At 46.5% G+C, this 18,498-nt stretch overlaps 1 protein-coding gene across 6 annotated transcripts in view; it reads right to left on the minus strand.

Moving 5' to 3' along the window:
• HSF2BP (heat shock transcription factor 2 binding protein) overlaps positions 1-18,498 on the minus strand; it is a 217,361-nt gene that overhangs the window by 103,147 nt on the left and 95,716 nt on the right. For 5 of the 6 annotated variants that reach the window (XR_013223640.1, XR_013223642.1, XR_013223641.1 and 2 more), the window contains exons 3-4: positions 16,699-16,781; positions 15,159-15,308 (exon numbers count right to left, since the gene is read on the minus strand). Coding sequence is in view for 2 of the 6 variants with exons in the window: in XM_077293542.1 (XP_077149657.1) it covers positions 15,159-15,308; positions 16,699-16,781 (233 nt within the window). In the remaining 4 variants the exon portion in view is untranslated. The remainder of the gene's footprint in view (positions 1-15,158; positions 15,309-16,698; positions 16,782-18,498) is intronic. The other variant, XM_077293543.1, reaches the window with a different exon arrangement.

The following is an 18,498-nucleotide window of genomic DNA, read 5'->3' on the forward strand; positions in this document are numbered from 1 at the left end:
AGGGGCCGTAAAGGGGGGTACTGTAACAACTCTGCTGGCATCACGGCATGACCTCTCATTTCTCACACTATCTTACCCACTGTTCCAGGCCATGATGTGGTTTCTGTTTCATGCCAGCTGCATATTCTGTCTCTCTGCTCTCTGCATGTTTCCTGGCTGTGTGCATAGGGGGCTGGCGCCTGAACTCTCTGGTTCTTATAGGAATCAGGTGCATCTGTGCAGCTCCACCCAGTGGTCTGGGCCTGTGCAATGTGTTAGTTCAGTTTGTGTTTTTGCTTCTGAGTTTGCCAGGCCTTGCTCTGTGTTACTCCTTCTCTGGAGGCTTTTCTCTGTGTTCTTGCCTTGATCTTGTTGTCTGCCCTCCAGGAGGCAGAATATCCTGGTCCCTGTGTCTTTGTCCTTGTTTCTTGTCTTGTTCCATTTCCTTGTCTGAACTTAGTCTTATCTCGGTCTCCTTGTTTGTGACTTCCTTCCCTGCTGTGTCTTTCCTAGTGTTCTCAGTCTGCTTATGCTCCGCACTCTCGAGGCTCTGCCTGCTCTGTACCTTTGTGGCTTTACCTCTGCTCCGCACTCCTGCGGTTCTGCTCCTTGCTACTCTGCTTATCTTCTGTTGCTGCAGTAATCTCTTGCTGCAGCTCCTCTCCGCATTCCTTGTGGTTCTGCTCTGCTTTGCTGCTGCAGAAACCTCTTGCTGCAGCTCCTCTCCACATTCCTTGTGGCTCCGCTCTGCTTAGCTTCTGCAGCTGCAGTAATCTCTTGCTGCAGCTCCTCTCCACATTCCTTGTGGCTCCGCTCTACTTAACTTCTGCAGCTGCATTAATCTCTTGCTGCAGCTCCTCTCCATATTCCTTGTGGTTCTGCTCTGCTTAGCTTTTATTGCTGTGCTATCTCTTGCTGCTCTACCGCTCCTATTCGCAGCCTTGCAGTTCTCTTCCAGTCTGAACAGGTCCCAACCTGTTCCTTCTTTCTCCTTTCTTTCTGGCTTGTTTCCGTACCTGCATCTCCTGTTTGAACAGGTCCCAACCTGTTCCTTCATACCTCATTCCTTTCTGCTTGTTTCCTTTCCTGCACCTCCTGTGTGAACAGGTCCCTACCTGTTCCTCCATACTTCATATCCGTTCCTGCACCACCTGTGTGAACAGGTCCCTACCTGTTCCTTCATACACCACATCAACCAGCCCTGTGTTCCTGCCATCCCTGTGTTCTCTGCCATGTCTGTTATGATCCCAGTGGCTTAGGATCACAAATCTAACCAGCTAAGTCAGAGATAATAGGACAAGCTCTGGGGATGTGGTAACTGGACTGACCGCAAACCTGATTCTAACCAAACACACTAAAGGTAGCCGTGGAACGTTTCCTGAAATCCTAGACGTCTCTTCACGGCCTGAGAAACTGACTACCCCTAAAGAGAAAGTAAAGACCTCACTTGCCTCAGAGAAATACCCCAGAGATATAGAAGCCCCCCACTAATAATAACGGTGAGTTAAGAGGAAAAGACAAACGCAGAGATGAAACAGGTTAAGCAAATGAGGCCCGCTAACGCTAGATAGCAGAAAATAGCAAGGGATCTGTGCGGTCAGTAAAAAACCCTATGCAAAAATATCCACGCAGAGAATGCGAGAACCCCCACACCAACTAACGATGTGGGGGGAGCAACTCAGCACCCCAGAGCACCAGCAAGCAGGGAAATCACATATTAGCAAGCTGGACCAAACACATCATATACTAGGACACATCTTGAACACAGATGAGCAAAAATAAGCAAACCAAACTTAGCTTCTCTTGGAGAGACTGATAACGGATGTAGACAGGAGCAATCAGAATAGCACTGAATACAACGACAGCAGGCAACCTGTTGTGAAATTGGATTCTGGGCTCCCCCGGTGGCCACTTGTGGAATTTAACTTGTGTGCATCATCCCCTCTGTTCACCTGCTCCTATCAGGATGTGGGAGTCGCTATATAACCTTGCTCCTCTGTCAGTTTCATGCCGGTCAACAATGTAATCAGTAGCCTTTCTGTGCATGTTCCTGCTACTAGACAACTCCCAGCTAAGTTGGACTTTTGTCCTTGTGTGTTTTTGCATTTTGTTCCTGTTCACAGCTGCTGTTTCGTTACTGTGTCTGGAAAGCTCTTGTGAGCGGAAATTGCCACTCTGGTGTTATGAGTTAATGCTAGAGTCTTAAAGTAATTTCTGGATGGTGTTTTGATAGGGTTTTCTGCTGACCATGAAAGTGCCCTTTCTGTCTTCATGCTATCTAGTAAGCGGACCTCGATTTTGCTAAACTTATTTTCATACTACGTTTGTCATTTCATCTTAAATCACCGCCAATATATGTGGGGGCCTCTGTCTGCCTTTTGGGAAAATTTCTCTAGAGGTGAGCCAGGACTGTCTTTTCCTCTGCTAGGATTAGGTAGTTCTCCGGCTGGCGCTGGGCATCTAGGGATAAAAAAACGTAGGCATGCTACCCGGCCACTTCTAGTTGTGCGGCAGGTTTAGTTCATGGTCAGTATAGTTTCCATCTTCCAAGAGCTAGTTCTCATATATGCTGGGCTATGTTCTCTCGCCATTGAGAATCATGACAGCAACCACTGAGAGTCCAAGTGAACTAAATAGGAACCAGCTAACAGATAACGAGACAGCTGATCCAACCTCAGACCTGCAGAATGACAAAAGAGCCACCAGAGGGAGCCCAAAGACAACACTCACACAGTACCACTTGTGACCACAAGAGGGAGCCCAAAAACAGAGTTCACAACAGTACCCCCCCTTGAGGAGGGGTCACCGAACCCTCATCAAAACCCCCAGGGCGATCAGGATGAGCCACATGGAAGGCATGAACCAAATCGGCCGCATGAACATCAGAGGCGACAACCCAGGAATTATCCTCCTGACCATAGCCCTTCCACTTAACCAAATACTGAAGCCTCCGTCTAGAAATACGAGAATCCAAGATCTTCTCCACCACGTACTCCAATTCGCCCTCAACCAGCACCGGGGCAGGGGGCTCAACAGAAGGAACCACAGGCACCACATACCTCCGCAATAAAGACCTATGGAACACGTTATGAATGGCAAACGACGCTGGGAGGTCCAAACGAAATGACACCGGGTTAAGGATTTCCAAAATCTTATAAGGACCGATGAAGCGAGGCTTGATTTTAGGAGAGGAAACCTTCATAGGAACATACCGAGAAGACAGCCATACCAAATCCCCAACACAAAGTCGGGGACCCACACCGCGACGGCGGTTGGCAAAGCGCTGAGCCTTCTCCTGTGACAACTTCAAATTGTCCACCACATGGTTCCAAATTTGCTGCAACCTATCCACCACAGAATCCACCCCAGGACAGTCAGAAGGCTCAACCTGACCCGAGGAAAAACGAGGATGAAAACCAGAATTGCAGAAAAAAGGCGAAACCAAAGTAGCAGAACTAGCCCGATTATTAAGGGCAAACTCGGCCAATGGCAAAAAAGTCACCCAATCATCCTGGTCAGCAGAAACAAAACATCTCAAATAAGTTTCCAAGGTCTGATTAGTTCGCTCGGTTTGGCCATTCGTCTGAGGATGGAAGGCCGACGAAAAAGACAAATCAATGCCCATCTTAGCACAAAAGGTCCGCCAAAATCTGGACACAAACTGGGATCCTCTGTCAGACACAATATTTTCAGGGATGCCGTGCAAGCGAACCTAATGAATTACTGTTGTGAACTCTGTTTTTGGGCTCCCTCTTGTGGTCACAAGTGGTACTGTGTGAGTGTTGTCTTTGGGCTCCCTCTGGTGGCTCTTTTGTCATTCTGCAGGTCTGAGGATGGATCAGCTGTCTCGTTATCTGTTAGCTGGTTCCTATTTAGTTCACTTGGACTCTCAGTGGTTGCCTGCTGTCGTTGTATTCAGTGCTATTCTGATTGCTCCTGTCTACATCCGTTATCAGTCTCTCCAAGAGTAGCTAAGTTTTGTTTGCTTATTTTTGCTCATCTGTGTTCAAGATGTATCCTAGTATATGATGTGTTTGGTCCAGCTTGCTAATATGTGATTTCCCTGCTTGCTGGTGCTCTGGGGTGCTGAGTTGCTCCCCCACATCGTTAGTTGGTGTGGGGGTTCTCGCATTCTCTGCGTGGATATTTTTGCATAGGGTTTTTTACTGACCACACAGATCCCTTGCTATTTTCTGCTATCTAGCGTTAGCGGGCCTCATTTGCTTAACTTGTTTCATCTCTGCATTTGTCGTTTCCTCTTAATTCACCGTTATTATTTGTGGGGGGCTTCTATATCTTTGGGGTATTTCTCTGAGGCAAGTGAGGTCTTTACTTTCTCTTTAGGGGTAGTCAGTTTCTCAGGCCGTGAAGAGACGTCTAGTATTTCAGGAAACGTTCCACGGCTACCTTTAGTGTGTTTGGTTAGAATCAGGTTTGCAGTCAGTCCAGTTACCACATCCCCAGAGCTTGTCCTATTATCTCTGACTTAGCTGGTTACTGTTATGATCCTAGTGGCTTAGGATCACAAATCTAACCAGCTAAGTCAGAGATAATAGGACAAGCTCTGGGGATGTGGTAACTGGACTGACCGCAAACCTGATTCTAACCAAACACACTAAAGGTAGCCGTGGAACGTTTCCTGAAATCCTAGACGTCTCTTCACGGCCTGAGAAACTGACTACCCCTAAAGAGAAAGTAAAGACCTCACTTGCCTCAGAGAAATACCCCAAAGATATAGAAGCCCCCCACAAATAATAACGGTGAGTTAAGAGGAAAAGACGAACGCAGAGATGAAACAGGTTAAGCAAATGAGGCCCGCTAACACTAGATAGCAGAAAATAGCAAAGGATCTGTGCGGTCAGTAAAAAACCCTATGCAAAAATATCCACGCAGAGAATGCGAGAACCCCCACACCAACTAACGATGTGGGGGAGCAACTCAGCACCCCAGAGCACCAGCAAGCAAGGAAATCACATATTAGCAAGCTGGACCAAACACATCATATACTAGGACACATCTTGAACACAGATGAGCAAAAATAAGCAAACAAAACTTAGCTACTCTTGGAGAGACTGATAATGGATGTAGACAGGAGCAATCAGAATAGCACTGAATACAACGACAGCAGGCAACAACTGAGAGTCCAAGTGAACTAAATAGGAACCAGCTAACAGATAACGAGACAGCTGATCCAACCTCAGACCTGCAGAATGACAAAAGAGCCACCAGAGGGAGCCCAAAGACAACACTCACACAGTACCACTTGTGACCACAAGAGGGAGCCCAAAAACAGAGTTCACAACACATGTCTCTGCCAACCCTGTGTTCTCTGCCGAGCCTGCCAGCCCTGTGTTCTCTGCCGTGTCTCTGCCAGCCCTCTGTTCTCTGCCATGTCTCTGCCAGCCCTGTGCATCAGCCGTGCCAGCCTACTTGTCTGAGTTTCAGCCGTGCTCTTCTGCCAGTCCTGCCTGATGCCCGCACCAATCCTGGTGTTCCTGTCTCCCAACTGGGATCAGCAGCCACAGCCAGACACCACCCTGGAGTAGCACCTGGCAGCTGCCTGCTGCACAAGCCTGACCTCACCATCAGAGGCTCCAGTGAAAACCCAGGCAGCTGTCATAGTCACACACCTTCCAGGGTAGTCTGGTTTGTGGCTCAGTGGGGCCACAAACCCCCCGAGCTCACGCCCACCAGTCAGGGAGCGAGCGTGACACCCATACACATAAGATACACCCCCCTCATACACATAAGATACACCCCCCATACACATAAGATACACCCCCCATACACATAAGAAAACACCCCCTCTGTTACGGACTGACCTGGTTAAAGTAGTGATATTACAACCACTAGGGGCAGCACCAGGCAGGTAGCATAGTCTGGAATCGCCAAGGAGGTGATACACAGGAACAGCCATGTAGTTTGAAAGACTAAACAGGAATCGTAGTCAAGGAAGCCAGGGGTAGTTTATCAGGAGCAATAGGTAGCTCAATAATCACACAAGGAACTGAGAGCAAGGCAGGTTTAAATAGGGTGTGCAATCAGAAGGAACCAATCAGGAACGCAGGGTGGTAACCAGCGAGAAACTCAGGGAGGAGACATCAGCAACAACATAGGTTCAAGTATTTGGACAAGCATGGATCTGTACAGTGAGCTGAATAGCTCAGAAGGAAGAGCTGCCGACTGGTGCACAGGAGCTGCCAGGTTCGAATCCTGACAGTACTCCCCTCCTTCCAGGATGGCCTCTGGACATTTCAGGCCCTGGCTTCTCTGGATGTCTCAGATGAAAACCTCTTGTAAGCCTGGGTGCATGGACGTTGCTCTCCGGCTCCCATTAATTATCTTCTCGTACATAACCTCTCCATTGTACCAAATAGTCTCCCTCTAAATTTTCGAGAGTCCAGAATTTCATCAATGATGTACTCTTCTTCACCAAGGACTATTTCTGGTGTAGGAGGTGGCTGAGTTCTACCTGAATAGCTTTAGTAAGGACACTTGGAACACAGGGTGAATGTTCAGGCTGCTGGGAAGTTTTAAACGGAAAGCAACTGGATTAATTTGTGCAGAAATTTGGAAAGGTCCTGTGAATTTTTGACCTAATTTAGAAGACGGTACGTTTGGCTTCAGATTTTTGGTAGAAATCCAAACCTTGTCTCCAATCTGAAAGGTAGGGGCTTTGGGATGTTTATCTGCTGTTTCTTTATAATCTTCTTGGGCCTTTTATAACATCTCAGTTCTTTTTGAGCTTTCTACAACTCTGTAAGTCTGTTTGTAACAGCAGGAACCGAGGTATTGAATGGAAGATTAGAAATTAATACTGGATGCAAGCCATAGTTAGCAAAAAATGGGCTTTGGGATGTAGAACTGTGTTTGAAGTTATTTCCGTATATACTCGAGTATAAGCTGACCCGAGTATAAGCCGAGACCCCTAATTTTGCCACAAAAAACTGGGAAAACTGAATGACTCGAGTATAAGCCTAGGGTGGGAAATGCAGCAGCTACTGGTAAATGTCAAAAGTAAAAATAGATGCCAATAAAAGTAAAATTAATTGAGATATCAGTAGGTTAAGTGCTTTTGAATATCCATATTGAATCAGGAGCCCCATATAATGCTCCATACAGTTCATGATGGGCCCCATAAGATGCTCCATATTAAAATATGCCCCATATAATGCTGCATAAAGGTTAATAAGGGCCCCATAAGATGCTCCATAGACACATTTGCCCCATATAATGCTGCACAAACGTTAATTATGGCCCCATAAGATGCTCTATACAGACACTTGCCCCATTTGCTGTTGCTGCTATAAAAAAAAAAAAAAATCACATACTCACCTGTTAGGGGTCGAGTTCCTGCCGCTGCACAGGGGGAATCTCGAACCATGTCTGCTGCGGTCTCCCATTCTCCTTCAGCTGCAGTGGAGCCTGCTCAGCAGAGATGTCAGTCCCAGCACCTCGCTCAGTCTGATTCTGTGCAAAGGGTTACTGCTGCCTTTCCAGGCTCTGCCATTGTAGCCTGTACTGATCAGCGGCGAGCAGAGGTCTCCGGGACTAAGTCCTGCTTTTCCCCTTCTGAGCATGCCCAAAGGAAGACCTCTCATTGGAGGTCTGGGGTCACATGCTCAGGTACTGCAGTAGCTCCTGTTGGTCCTCTAGGAAGGTCCTGAAGCTGCTCAGTTACTGTAGCAGTTCTCATTGGTCCTCTGGGAAGGTCCTGAACTTGCTGCAGCTATAAAATGTTCGCATGGCCGCACGGCCATGCGCTAGTATACACTTGTTTATGTGTGTGTGTTGTGAGTGAAAGTCGCTCATTAATCATCCCCTCCCTTGTGTTTTTTTTAAATCATGTATTTTTTATTAAAGCATATGACACGCCATTAACACAGTCCGATACAATTTCCAGACAAATACCGTACATTAGATACATGACCTGATAATATATTTTTATTTTACTAAACACCCTTACCACCTAACCAACCCCCACTCTCCATCCCCCCAATCTCTTGCCCATTATCCAATACAACCATCTGACAGCATCACCTCTTGAGAAAAGATAACAAGCTTTACAAAAACACGCCTGTACATGTAGGAGTCCCCCCAGAATCAACTACCCCTCCCTTGTGTTTGAATGCTCGCGTAAGGAGGATGATTGTAATCTAGCGCCCGACTAGTAACCAACACTGGTACACAAACAGCGTCTATTGCTGTGACCGCCAGTGCGGCGCCGTGTGCTATATCCGCGCTTTCCAAACCCAAGCCTGGGTGGTTAGTGGCGTCCGCCAGTGCGGCATTGCATGCACTCTCGTGTTATTTAATTATTATTTCTCTTACGTGCGGTACTGCAGCCCTGTGACGCAACAGGGTTCACTTCTTTCACACCTGGTGAAGCTAACCCGTGTGTATATCCTCATTGTACCGCCATATAGTCTATCATTGCTTAGCAGCAGGTTCCATCCCCGGGCTGCGAACGCACCTTATTCCTTTTCTCTAATTACCTCTCACCTCTCGTCGCTCAGGCCCCCGGCACTTTCAATATTCACCTCTCCTCGTTCCGGCGCCGCTCCATCTTCAGCGTCTTCTGCACTGACGTTTAGGCAGAGGGCGCGCACTAACCACGTCATTGCGCCCTCTGACCTGAGCGTCACTGCAAAAGACGCTGAAGACGGAGCGGCGCCGGAACGAGGAGCAGGTGAATATCGCGCAGCGCTCCCCTCCCCGTTATACTCACCTGCTCCTGGCGCTTGGCAGTCCCTGGCGCTGCTTCTTCTTCCTGTATTGAGTGTTCACCGTTACCGCTCATTTCAGTAATGAATATGCGGCTCCACCCCTATGGGAGGTGGAGCCGCATATTCATTACTGTAAGGAGTGGTACCATGTGACCGCTCAGTACAGGAAGAAGCTGCAGCACCGGTGAAGCAGGGACCTGCAGGGACCGCGCCAGGAGCAGGTGAGTATAATTAGACAGCCCCTGCTCCCCCTCCCCTGCCAACCCCTGGGTATGACTCGAGTATAAGCCGAGAGGGGGACTTTCAGCCCCCAAAAATGGGCTGAAAATCTCAGCTTATACTCTAGTATATACGGTATATGCTAATTCTGCTGTTGGTTGATAATCCTGTAGGTAAGAAATAAAACAGCGCAGGTATTGTTCAAGGGTTTGGTTAGTTCTTTCAGTTTGTCCATTGGATTGTGGGTGGAAGGCAGGAAACAAATTGACAGTAACTCCTAAAGCTGTACAGAAGGTTTTCCAAAATCTTGATGTAAACTGAACACCTCTATCAGAAACTACATTGTCAGGAATTCCTTGCAGTCTGAATACCTCTTTGACCACTAATTCTGTGGTTTGTTCAGAGGTAGGAATTCCTTTATTCGGAATAAAATGGGCCATCTTTGTGAGCCGATTCACCACAACAAGGATAACAGTCATTCCTTTGAGGGAGGAAGGTCCACGATAAACTCAATTGAGATTAATCCCCGAAGTTTAGAAGGAACTGGAAGAGGTTGAAGAAGTCCTAAAGGAGAAGATCGTGGTGTCTTGTTCCATGCACATGTTAAACAGGATGAGGTTGAAGAAGTCCTAAAGGAGAAGATCGTGGTGTCTTGTTCCATGCACATGTTAAACAGGAAGAAACATATTTTATCACATCCTTCCTACAATTAGGCCACCAAAAACAACGAAGTAGTAGTTCTTGTATTTTCATTACTCCAGGGTGTCCCACAAGTTTAGAATCATGGACACGTTAGGACTTCAAGTCGAGCACATTCGGGGACATACATTTGGTGGTTCTGCATCCAAAGTCCCTCCTTAATGGAAAGATCAATGTCCTTAGAAGGATGATTAAGAAAGAAGTCAGTTTGGTATCCCACTTTAATTTTTGTCAAAAATTCTTTGGAGTCCAGTATTCCCCAAAAAAGTTTTGGAGGTAAAATGGTACAGTCAGTGCTAGACCTCTCCTGTGGTCCAGGTTCTACAAAAATCCTGGACAGAGCATCAGCCTTGCCATTTCTTGAACCAGGCAAGAAATTATAAAATTAAACCTGGAGAAAAATAAGGCCCTTAAGGCTCTTAGCTGTACGGATAAATTCTAAATTTTTTGTGGTCAGTAAGAACAGTCACTGGATGATTGGCCCCTTCCAGACAATGTCTCCATTCAGAGAAGGCAACTTTAATGGCTAATAGTCCCTTATTCCCAATATCATAGTTCTTTTCTGCAGCTGACATGGTGTGAGAAAGAAATGCACATGATGAAGCTGCATTTTGTCTCCAATGCGCTGTGATAAAACGGCTCCACCGCAGAGTCTGAGGCGTCTACTTCAACAACAAACGGCGGTACAGGGTTTGGATGCACAAGTAATGGTGCAGAAGCAAAAAGTGTCTTTCGTTTGTCAAACGCTATTTGCGCCTCAGGAGACCAAAAACACTCTGGTTTTCTTTGTGAGTGAAGTAATTGGTAAGATTATTTTTGAAAAGTCTTTAATGAATCTTCTATAGAAATTAGCCAATCCTATAAAGCGCTGAACATCTTTTACATTTCTTGGGGTAGGCCAGTCAACTACCACTCTGATCTTACTGGGATCCATGCCCAGACCTTCTGGGGAGATGATATATCCCAGAAATTGAGTTCTGGTTTGTTCGAATTCACATTTTTCAAGTTTAATATAGAAATGGTTTTCTAGTAAACGTTCCAGGACTAACTGGACATGTCCGTGATGCTCCTCCAGGGTATCTGAAAATATAAGATTGTCATCAAGATAAACAACAACAAATTGATCCAAAAAATCTCAAAAAAACATAATTGATAAAGTGCTGAGAGGTGGCAGGGGCGTTGCTAAGGCCGAAAGGCATACCTAGATATTCAAAATGTCCATATCGAGTTCTAAAGGCAGTCTTCCACTCATCTCCGGGGCGGATTCCTATGAGATTGTAAGCCCCTGTTAGATCAGGTTTGGTAAAAAGTCTGGCAGAACGCGGTCTCTCCAACAACTCAGGGATTAAGGGGAGTGGGTAGCAATTCTTAATGGTAATTTTATTTATTTCTCTATAATCAATACATGGCCACAGGGTTGAGTCCTTCTTTTCTACAAAAAACAAGGGTTCTCCAGCTGGCAAAGAAGAAGGTTGAATGAAGCCTTTCTCTAAATTTTCGTCCAGGTATTCCTTTAATACTTTTAATTCTGACTCAGAAAGATTGTAAATTCGCCAAAATGGAATGGACGCACCAGGAAGTAATTCAATGGGACAGTCGTAAGGACGATGAGGAGGCAGCTGATCGGCTTTCTTCTTACTGCAGACCTCACTGAACTGCTGGTAATGAGGTGCAAATTGCCTCTTCTGAGAAAAAGAGGGCTTAACTCTATAGCGCCACCTGTTGGAAGTAGCGATCCTACAAGTCACAATCAACCCTCTAACGAGTCGTGCAATATGACTTAGGATAAAAGCCAAATCAGTATCTCAATTCGCAGACACAGTGTTTCGGGCTGTTGGCCCTCGTCAGTGCGAAGCATGAGAACTGATTTGACTAGGTGAGAGGCTCTGGACTCTTTTTCTCAGAAGAGGCAATTTGCATATTTAATTTCCCAGAGGAGCATTGCACGGCGAGTAAGCCTCCTTACCTTGACAAGCCAGCTGGTATGTCACTCTCCATAAGGAGAAACGTTACCCCTTAGACCCCGGTACTGAGGTGGTAATTTATCATCATTCTGATGAGAAATCTCAGATAGTTGAATTTGTTTGGAAGCAGATACTTTAGCATGGCAATTGTTCTTACAGTACTGAGAGGGAAAGGTAATGGTCCTCGATGCCCAGTTGATAGACGAGTTATGGATTGAAAATCAGGGAATTCCTAGAATAACGGGAAATTCTGGAGATGAAATAAGATGGAAACTAACGTCTTCATGATGATTCGGCTCAATACAGACTTCCAGTTCAATTGTCTCATGAGTAACAGGTCCAGAAGATAAAGGTGATCCATCCGCCATTTCCATATTGATGGGCATGGATTTAGTCCTACTTACAATATTATTATCAAGTGTGAATTGTAAGTCCATGAAATTCCCTCCTGCTCCAGAATCTAACATGGCAGAGCATTGTATTTTTAGGCTCCCAATTATGACCTGTGCGGGAACGATAAAATGAGATGATGGTGATTGCTCTTTGCCTTTATCTTACATTACGGACGAGATAGTCTGCAGAACTGGGTCTGGTCGTTTAAAGAGGTCTAAATCGCTTTCAGCCCTGGCGATTGTGAAGGCTATGGTCCTTTAGTTAGGACAGTTGATGGCAAAATGTCCAGGGCCCCCACAATAGAGACATGGATTCTCTGTATGCCGCCTCTACAGCAGAGACAGGTTTACGGATGATATCGATTTGCATAGGTTCAGGAGCAGTTTCCTTTTCCTGTTGGTTTTTTAATGCTGATTGAGTAAATGAGTAGCTAGGGTTTTTCCAAACACCCGCAGCCTTTCCTTTCTTCGTTCAGTGAGTCTCTGATCAATTTGGATGCATAGTTGAATAAAGTCTTCCAAATTATCAGGGGTCTCAACCCTTGCCAGTTCATCTTTGATTAGCTCTGATAATCCTCTGCGAAATTAACTTCTCTGGGCAGCCAAATTCCATGTGGTGTCTGCTACCCAGTTGTGGAATTCGGAGGTATATTCAGCTACAGAGTGCCGCTCTTGACGTAGGTTATGCAATTTGGTTTCAGCTGCAGCACAGCGATTTGGGTCATCAAACACTTGGTCCATAGCAGTGATGAAAGAGACTAAGTCATTTAGGAGGTCAGAGTTCTTATCCACATAAGGTGAGGCCCATGCAAGAGCCTCATAAGTCAGGAGATTAATGATAAACAGAACCCTTTTGCTGTCACTGGTAAAAGGAGAAGGATGCATCTGGAAATAGGTACTGCATTGATTTAGGAATCCACGGTAGTGATAACAATCCCTGCTGAACTTTGCAGGCAGCGGCATGCGTGCGCTTGATTCCGGGCCAAAGTTGCGCAATTCCAGAAGTTGCCTCTGCAACTCAATAATTTCCTTTTGCTGCCCTAACACTGGTGTTTGCAAATTAGAATTTTTTTCTTGGTAGGTGGTACCAAAATTCTGAAGTTCAGCAACTTGCTGTCTCAGTTGGGCTGCAACAGACTCCATTTTGTGCGCATGATTATTCTGTTATGGACTGACCTGGTAGGAGTAATGATATTGTAACCACTAGGCACAGCACCGGGCAGGTAGCGTAGTCTGGAATCGCCAAGAAACAGCAATGTAGTTTGAAGGAATGAGCAGGAATCGTAGTCAAGGAAGCCAGGGGTCGTTTGCCAGGAGCAGCAGTATTGTTTGAAGGAGCAGCAGGTGGAAGGAAGCTTGACTAAAGGCAGGTAGCTCAATAATCATGCAAGGAGCTGAGAACAAGGCCAGGTTTAAATAGGGTGTGCAATCAGAATGAACCAATCAGGAACTCAGGGTGGTAACCAACAGGAAACTCAGGGAGGAGACATCAGCAACGACACAACATAGGTTCAAGTGTTTGGATAAGCGTGGAACTGTCCAGCGAGCTGAATAACTCAGAAGTAAGAGCTGCCAACTGGTGCACTGGAGCTTCCAGGTTCGAACCCTGACACCCTCATACACATAAGATACGGCTCCCCATACACATAAGATACACCCCCCATACACATAAGATACACCCCCTGTCAGGAAATCACTTCACTTTTGGTTATGAACTTGCAGCTCTCTGGTGCCCGTTTAACCTGCTGACCAATAAGGGTATTGACAGAGGATAAGGAAGTGAGCACACGTGATGTGACGGGATGAATATATACAACTGGTTCCTGATAGGAGCATATATATCGCTCGATCCAGTCACCATCAAGTCCCCAACACCGCATAGATACGAAAACCATGCTGCCACCACTGACCTCTTGTAGGTGGATCAGACAACCGTTGGTAACAGTACGTGGCGGATCGCTCATAGAGCAAGAAGAACGAAGCTGGCAAATTTATAAGTTTACTCAAAAAAAAAAATCGGCATTGTTTACAAAAGATGCAAATGATATTACAAAAGAGACAAAATACAAGTATGTACAAACAGTTATAAAATAAAAGGGATGAAAATACGAAACTTACTAAATCTCAGTCACAGATATGACGTGTCGATATAGATGAGGAGAGGTCCCAAATAAATGATCCAGTACCACAGCATGATGTTCAGCTGTCTCTCCTGGCTCTGAATGCATGTCAAAGATGGAAGTTCTGGTTTTATGCTTTGGCCATAAAGATAAGACTTTCCACTTTGCTGACCTCACATATGGGCTGTTATCTGGGAGATACACATAGCTAGGAAAGTTATCAATAACTTTCATATCTTTGGCCTGGAAGCTCACAGGCTAACGATATTGGCATTATTTTTTACCTGCGAGCTTACTGTTCTTTGGAGTCCAAACACGGTATGTCTATAATTTGCTGGTGGGCAGAAATTAAATTCCCAGGTTTCTGATGGCCCTAACTGCTGCAAAATGCTGCCATGCATAACCCCAAGTTCCCAGATCCTGGAAATCTAATTTTAATGTGTCTTATTCAATTTGACTATGCATATTTTGCTTACAAGACAAAGGGATCTTTTGGGGGAAAACACATTCAGCACTGCTAGATGGCAGGCAATAAAAACTAACATTCCACATGGACCATTTGCCTGAAGGGAGGGGGCGCAAATTCACAGAGGGGGAGAGGGGCTTAATGAAGGATTTTGGTCCTACAGAAACCAATGATGGGAGGATTAGTTGGCCAGCTCTGGTGGTATCCCGAACAATAGAACATAATTCATATTTTCCTGACACCCCATAGACATAAGATACGGCCCCTCATACACATAAGATACACCCCCCATACACATAAGATACACCCCCTCATGCACATAAGATACACCCCCCATACACATAAGATACAGTCCCCATACACATACGGCGCTGTTAGTGATGGGGTGCAGGAAGCTCGGTCGGTGGACATATTCTGAACCGTCCTCTCCGTGGTGATTAGCCGCCGAGTCACCGACACTCATGTTGTGTTATAGCCCACCGTCTCCCCAGATGGCGACATTATCATGGTTATAATGGTCAGTTTAGGGATCTCCAAAATAACCAGGTTGGAAAGATGTGGTGTTGGACGTCCTTACTTTCTCCAGCTCTCACCATTCCCAGGATGCTCTTCACCGTCTCCTCCCTATTAGACACTCCCCACAGGAGCGTGCAGACTGTAGAGCCCATCTGTGTACAAAAGGCGACCTGCTGGATGGACCGCTCCTGGAGCGCAGAGACCTGGAGCAGCAGAGACAGATTCTCCTGCACAAAGACAGACAGCACATCATCAAAAGCTAAGTTCTACACTCACCCCACACCGGAAACCGTGTCCTGCCACTCACCCCACTCTGGACACGGGGTCCTGCCACTCACACCACAAAGGAAACCGTGTCCTGCCACTCACCAACACACTGGACATGGTGTCCTGCCACTCACCCCACACCAGAAACCGTGTCTTACCGCTTACCCCACACCGGAAACCGTGTCCTGCCACTCACCCTACACTGGATACCGTGTCCTTGTGCTCATCCCACACCGGAAACTGGGTCCTAGTGCTCACTCCACACTGGATACGGTGTCCTGCCGCTCACCCCACACTGGACACGGTCTCGTGCCGCTCACTGGACACGGTGTCCTGCCGCTCACCCCACACTGGACACAGTGTCCTGACACTCACCCCACACTGGACATGGTGTCCTGATGCTCAGCCCACACTGGACATGGTGTCCTGCCACTTACCCCACACCAAAAATCGTGTCCTACCGCTTACCCCACACCTGACAATGTGTTCTGACGCTCATCACACAGATAACACCATGTCTTGTTTCTCACCCCACAACAGAAATCATGTCCTGCTGCTGTCACACACGTGGATCGTGGACCAACTGTGCGACGAGCTGGGCTTACCCAAAAGGGGCGGAGCTAATTGGTGACCTGGTTTTTCACTAGAGCTCCTGATGGAGGAGTTAGCTTGCGCTGCAGGTAGCCCCTAGATACCACTCCTGGGCAGTCCCTGGTACTGCAGAAGCTGACCCCAAGGGTCAGGATCACAGCCACAGACACGGACCCAAAGTCACTAGCAGGACAGAATTTGGATACTAGTATAACAGACATCGGAACCAGTACAGACAGTATGGATTTTGGATCACTAGCCAGGACGGACACTGGTGATAGTTCAGACAACACGGGATTCATAAACAGGTTCAGACAATATGGGACTTAAGGACAGGTAACATACTAATTGCACACACTAAGTACGGAAACTATAGTGGTTGCTCATTCACCTTGCTACTGGGGAGGGTGCCTTATATACCCGATTCTTCCCAGCTATTGGCTTGGGGCATTTCCAAAGTGCGCGAGCTGCCCCTTTACGAAATGAGAAGTGTGCATGCTGCCGGGAGACCTGTGTGGCGTGCGTAGGCCCAGAGAAGCAGGAAGCCACAACAGGTAACGGGAACACCGCTACACAGCCAAGGTGGTATGCTGACATGCCTGTCGGGAGAGGGACCATGCAGGGATGCCGGCATTGACGTTACAGACACCATGTTACCTCACACCGGATGATGTGTCCAGCTGCTGACCCTACTCCTAACACCGAGCCTGCCACTCACTCCATACCTAACACCGTGTCCTTTTCAGGGTGTACACTTACTTCTTTAGTTCTTAGACATTCAGTCTGAGTCGCCTGTAAACGAGCCTTGATATGTTCATAGTCCAGTTCTCTCTCTTCTAGAGCTAAAGAGAAACAGAATCAGCAAGTGAGAAGCCAAAAGACAAGTTCAGAAACGGGTGCAAAACCAAGACAGGGGAGAAGCCAAAATAAAGGGTCAGCAATGGGTGCAATACCTACATGGGGGGGAGCTAAAATCTATACAAGGGAGAAGCCAAAATACAGGTACACTAATGGGCACAAAACCTAGACAAAATAGAGAGGTCAATATACAGATTCAGCACCAGATGTAAAACCAAGACAAAGGAGAATACAAAATATAGGTTCAGCACAGAGAGTGAGATACTGAAAGAGTAAGGACAACCCCAAAGAAACAGGCAGAAACCCGCTCACCGCTACCAGAGTCAGCCCCCCCTGTTGTGAACTCCGTTTTCAGGCTCCCTCTTGTGGTCACAGATGGTATTGTGTGACTTTGGTTTTTTGGCTCCCCCTGGTGGTTTGGTTTATTATCCTGCGGGTCTGCTGGATCAGCTGCCTCGTTATTCTCCAGGGAGGCTCCTATTTAGCTCTGCATTACTTCCACTTGTTGCCGGCTGTCAATGTATTCAGTGCTATTCTGATTACTCCTGATTATCTCATTTTCTGCCTCTTCAGGATAAGCTAAGTTCTGTTTGAATATTTTTGCTCATCTGCCTGCAATATGATTTCTGTGTATGATGAGTCTAGTCCAGCTTGCTAACATGTGATTTCTTTTTGCTGGTAAGCTCTGGGGTACAGAGTTGCTTCCCCCGCACCGTTAGTTGGTGCGGGGGCTCGAGCAATCTCTGCGTGGATATTTTGACTAGGGTTTTTTATTGACCGCACAGTTTCCTTCCTATTTTCTGCTATCTAGTATTAGCGGGCCTCATTTGCTAAATCTGATTTCATCTCTGCGTTTGTGCTTTCCCCTTAACTCACCGTTAATATTTGTGGGGGGCTATTCTATATCTTTGGGGTCTTCCACTGAGGCAAGTGAGGACTTACTTTCCCTCCAGGAATAGTCAGTTTCTCAGGCCGTGACGAGACGTCTAGGATTTTTTAGGTAACGTTCCACGGCTGCCTATAGTTGTTTGCGGATAGGATCAGGTTGCGGTCAATCTAGTTACCACTTCCCCAGAGCTAGTAGTCTGTTCAGTTACTTGGCTAGTCCGACCTGCGATCCTTGCCACTAGGATCATAACAGTACAGCCGGCCTATAAAGTGTTAATTGCATGGCAGAAGCAGGAGAAAAGAAGCTTGGAGATATATTTTTTTTTTTTTTTTGCTGCCGTGTGTCTAGCTGCTGTGTGTCTGGCTTCTCTCCTCCTCTTAATCTTGGTGTGGCTCTGAGTTCAGCTGCTGATATGGATATCCAGAGTTTAGCCTCCAGTGTAGATCATCTTGCTGCAAGGGTACAAAGTATTCAGGATTTTGTTGTGCACAGTCCTATGTCAGAGCCTAGAATACCTATTCCGGAGTTGTTTTCTGGAGATAGATCTAGGTTCCTGAATTTTAAGAACAATTGCAAGTTGTTTCTTTCTTTGAAACCTCGTTCCTCTGGGGATTCTGTTCAGCAAGTTAAGATTATTATTTCTTTCTTGCATGGCGATCCTCAAGATTGGGCTTTCGCATTGGCTCCAGGGGATCCTGCGTTGCTCAGTGTGGATGCGTTTTTTCTGGCCCTTGGATTGCTCTATGAGGAACCTAATCTTGAGAACCAGGCTGAAAAAGCGTTGTTGGCCCTCTCTCAGGGGCAAGATGATG

Source organism: Ranitomeya variabilis, chromosome 3 (assembly GCF_051348905.1).
Source record: "Ranitomeya variabilis isolate aRanVar5 chromosome 3, aRanVar5.hap1, whole genome shotgun sequence".
NCBI classification, from domain to species: Eukaryota; Metazoa; Chordata; class Amphibia; order Anura; family Dendrobatidae; genus Ranitomeya; species Ranitomeya variabilis.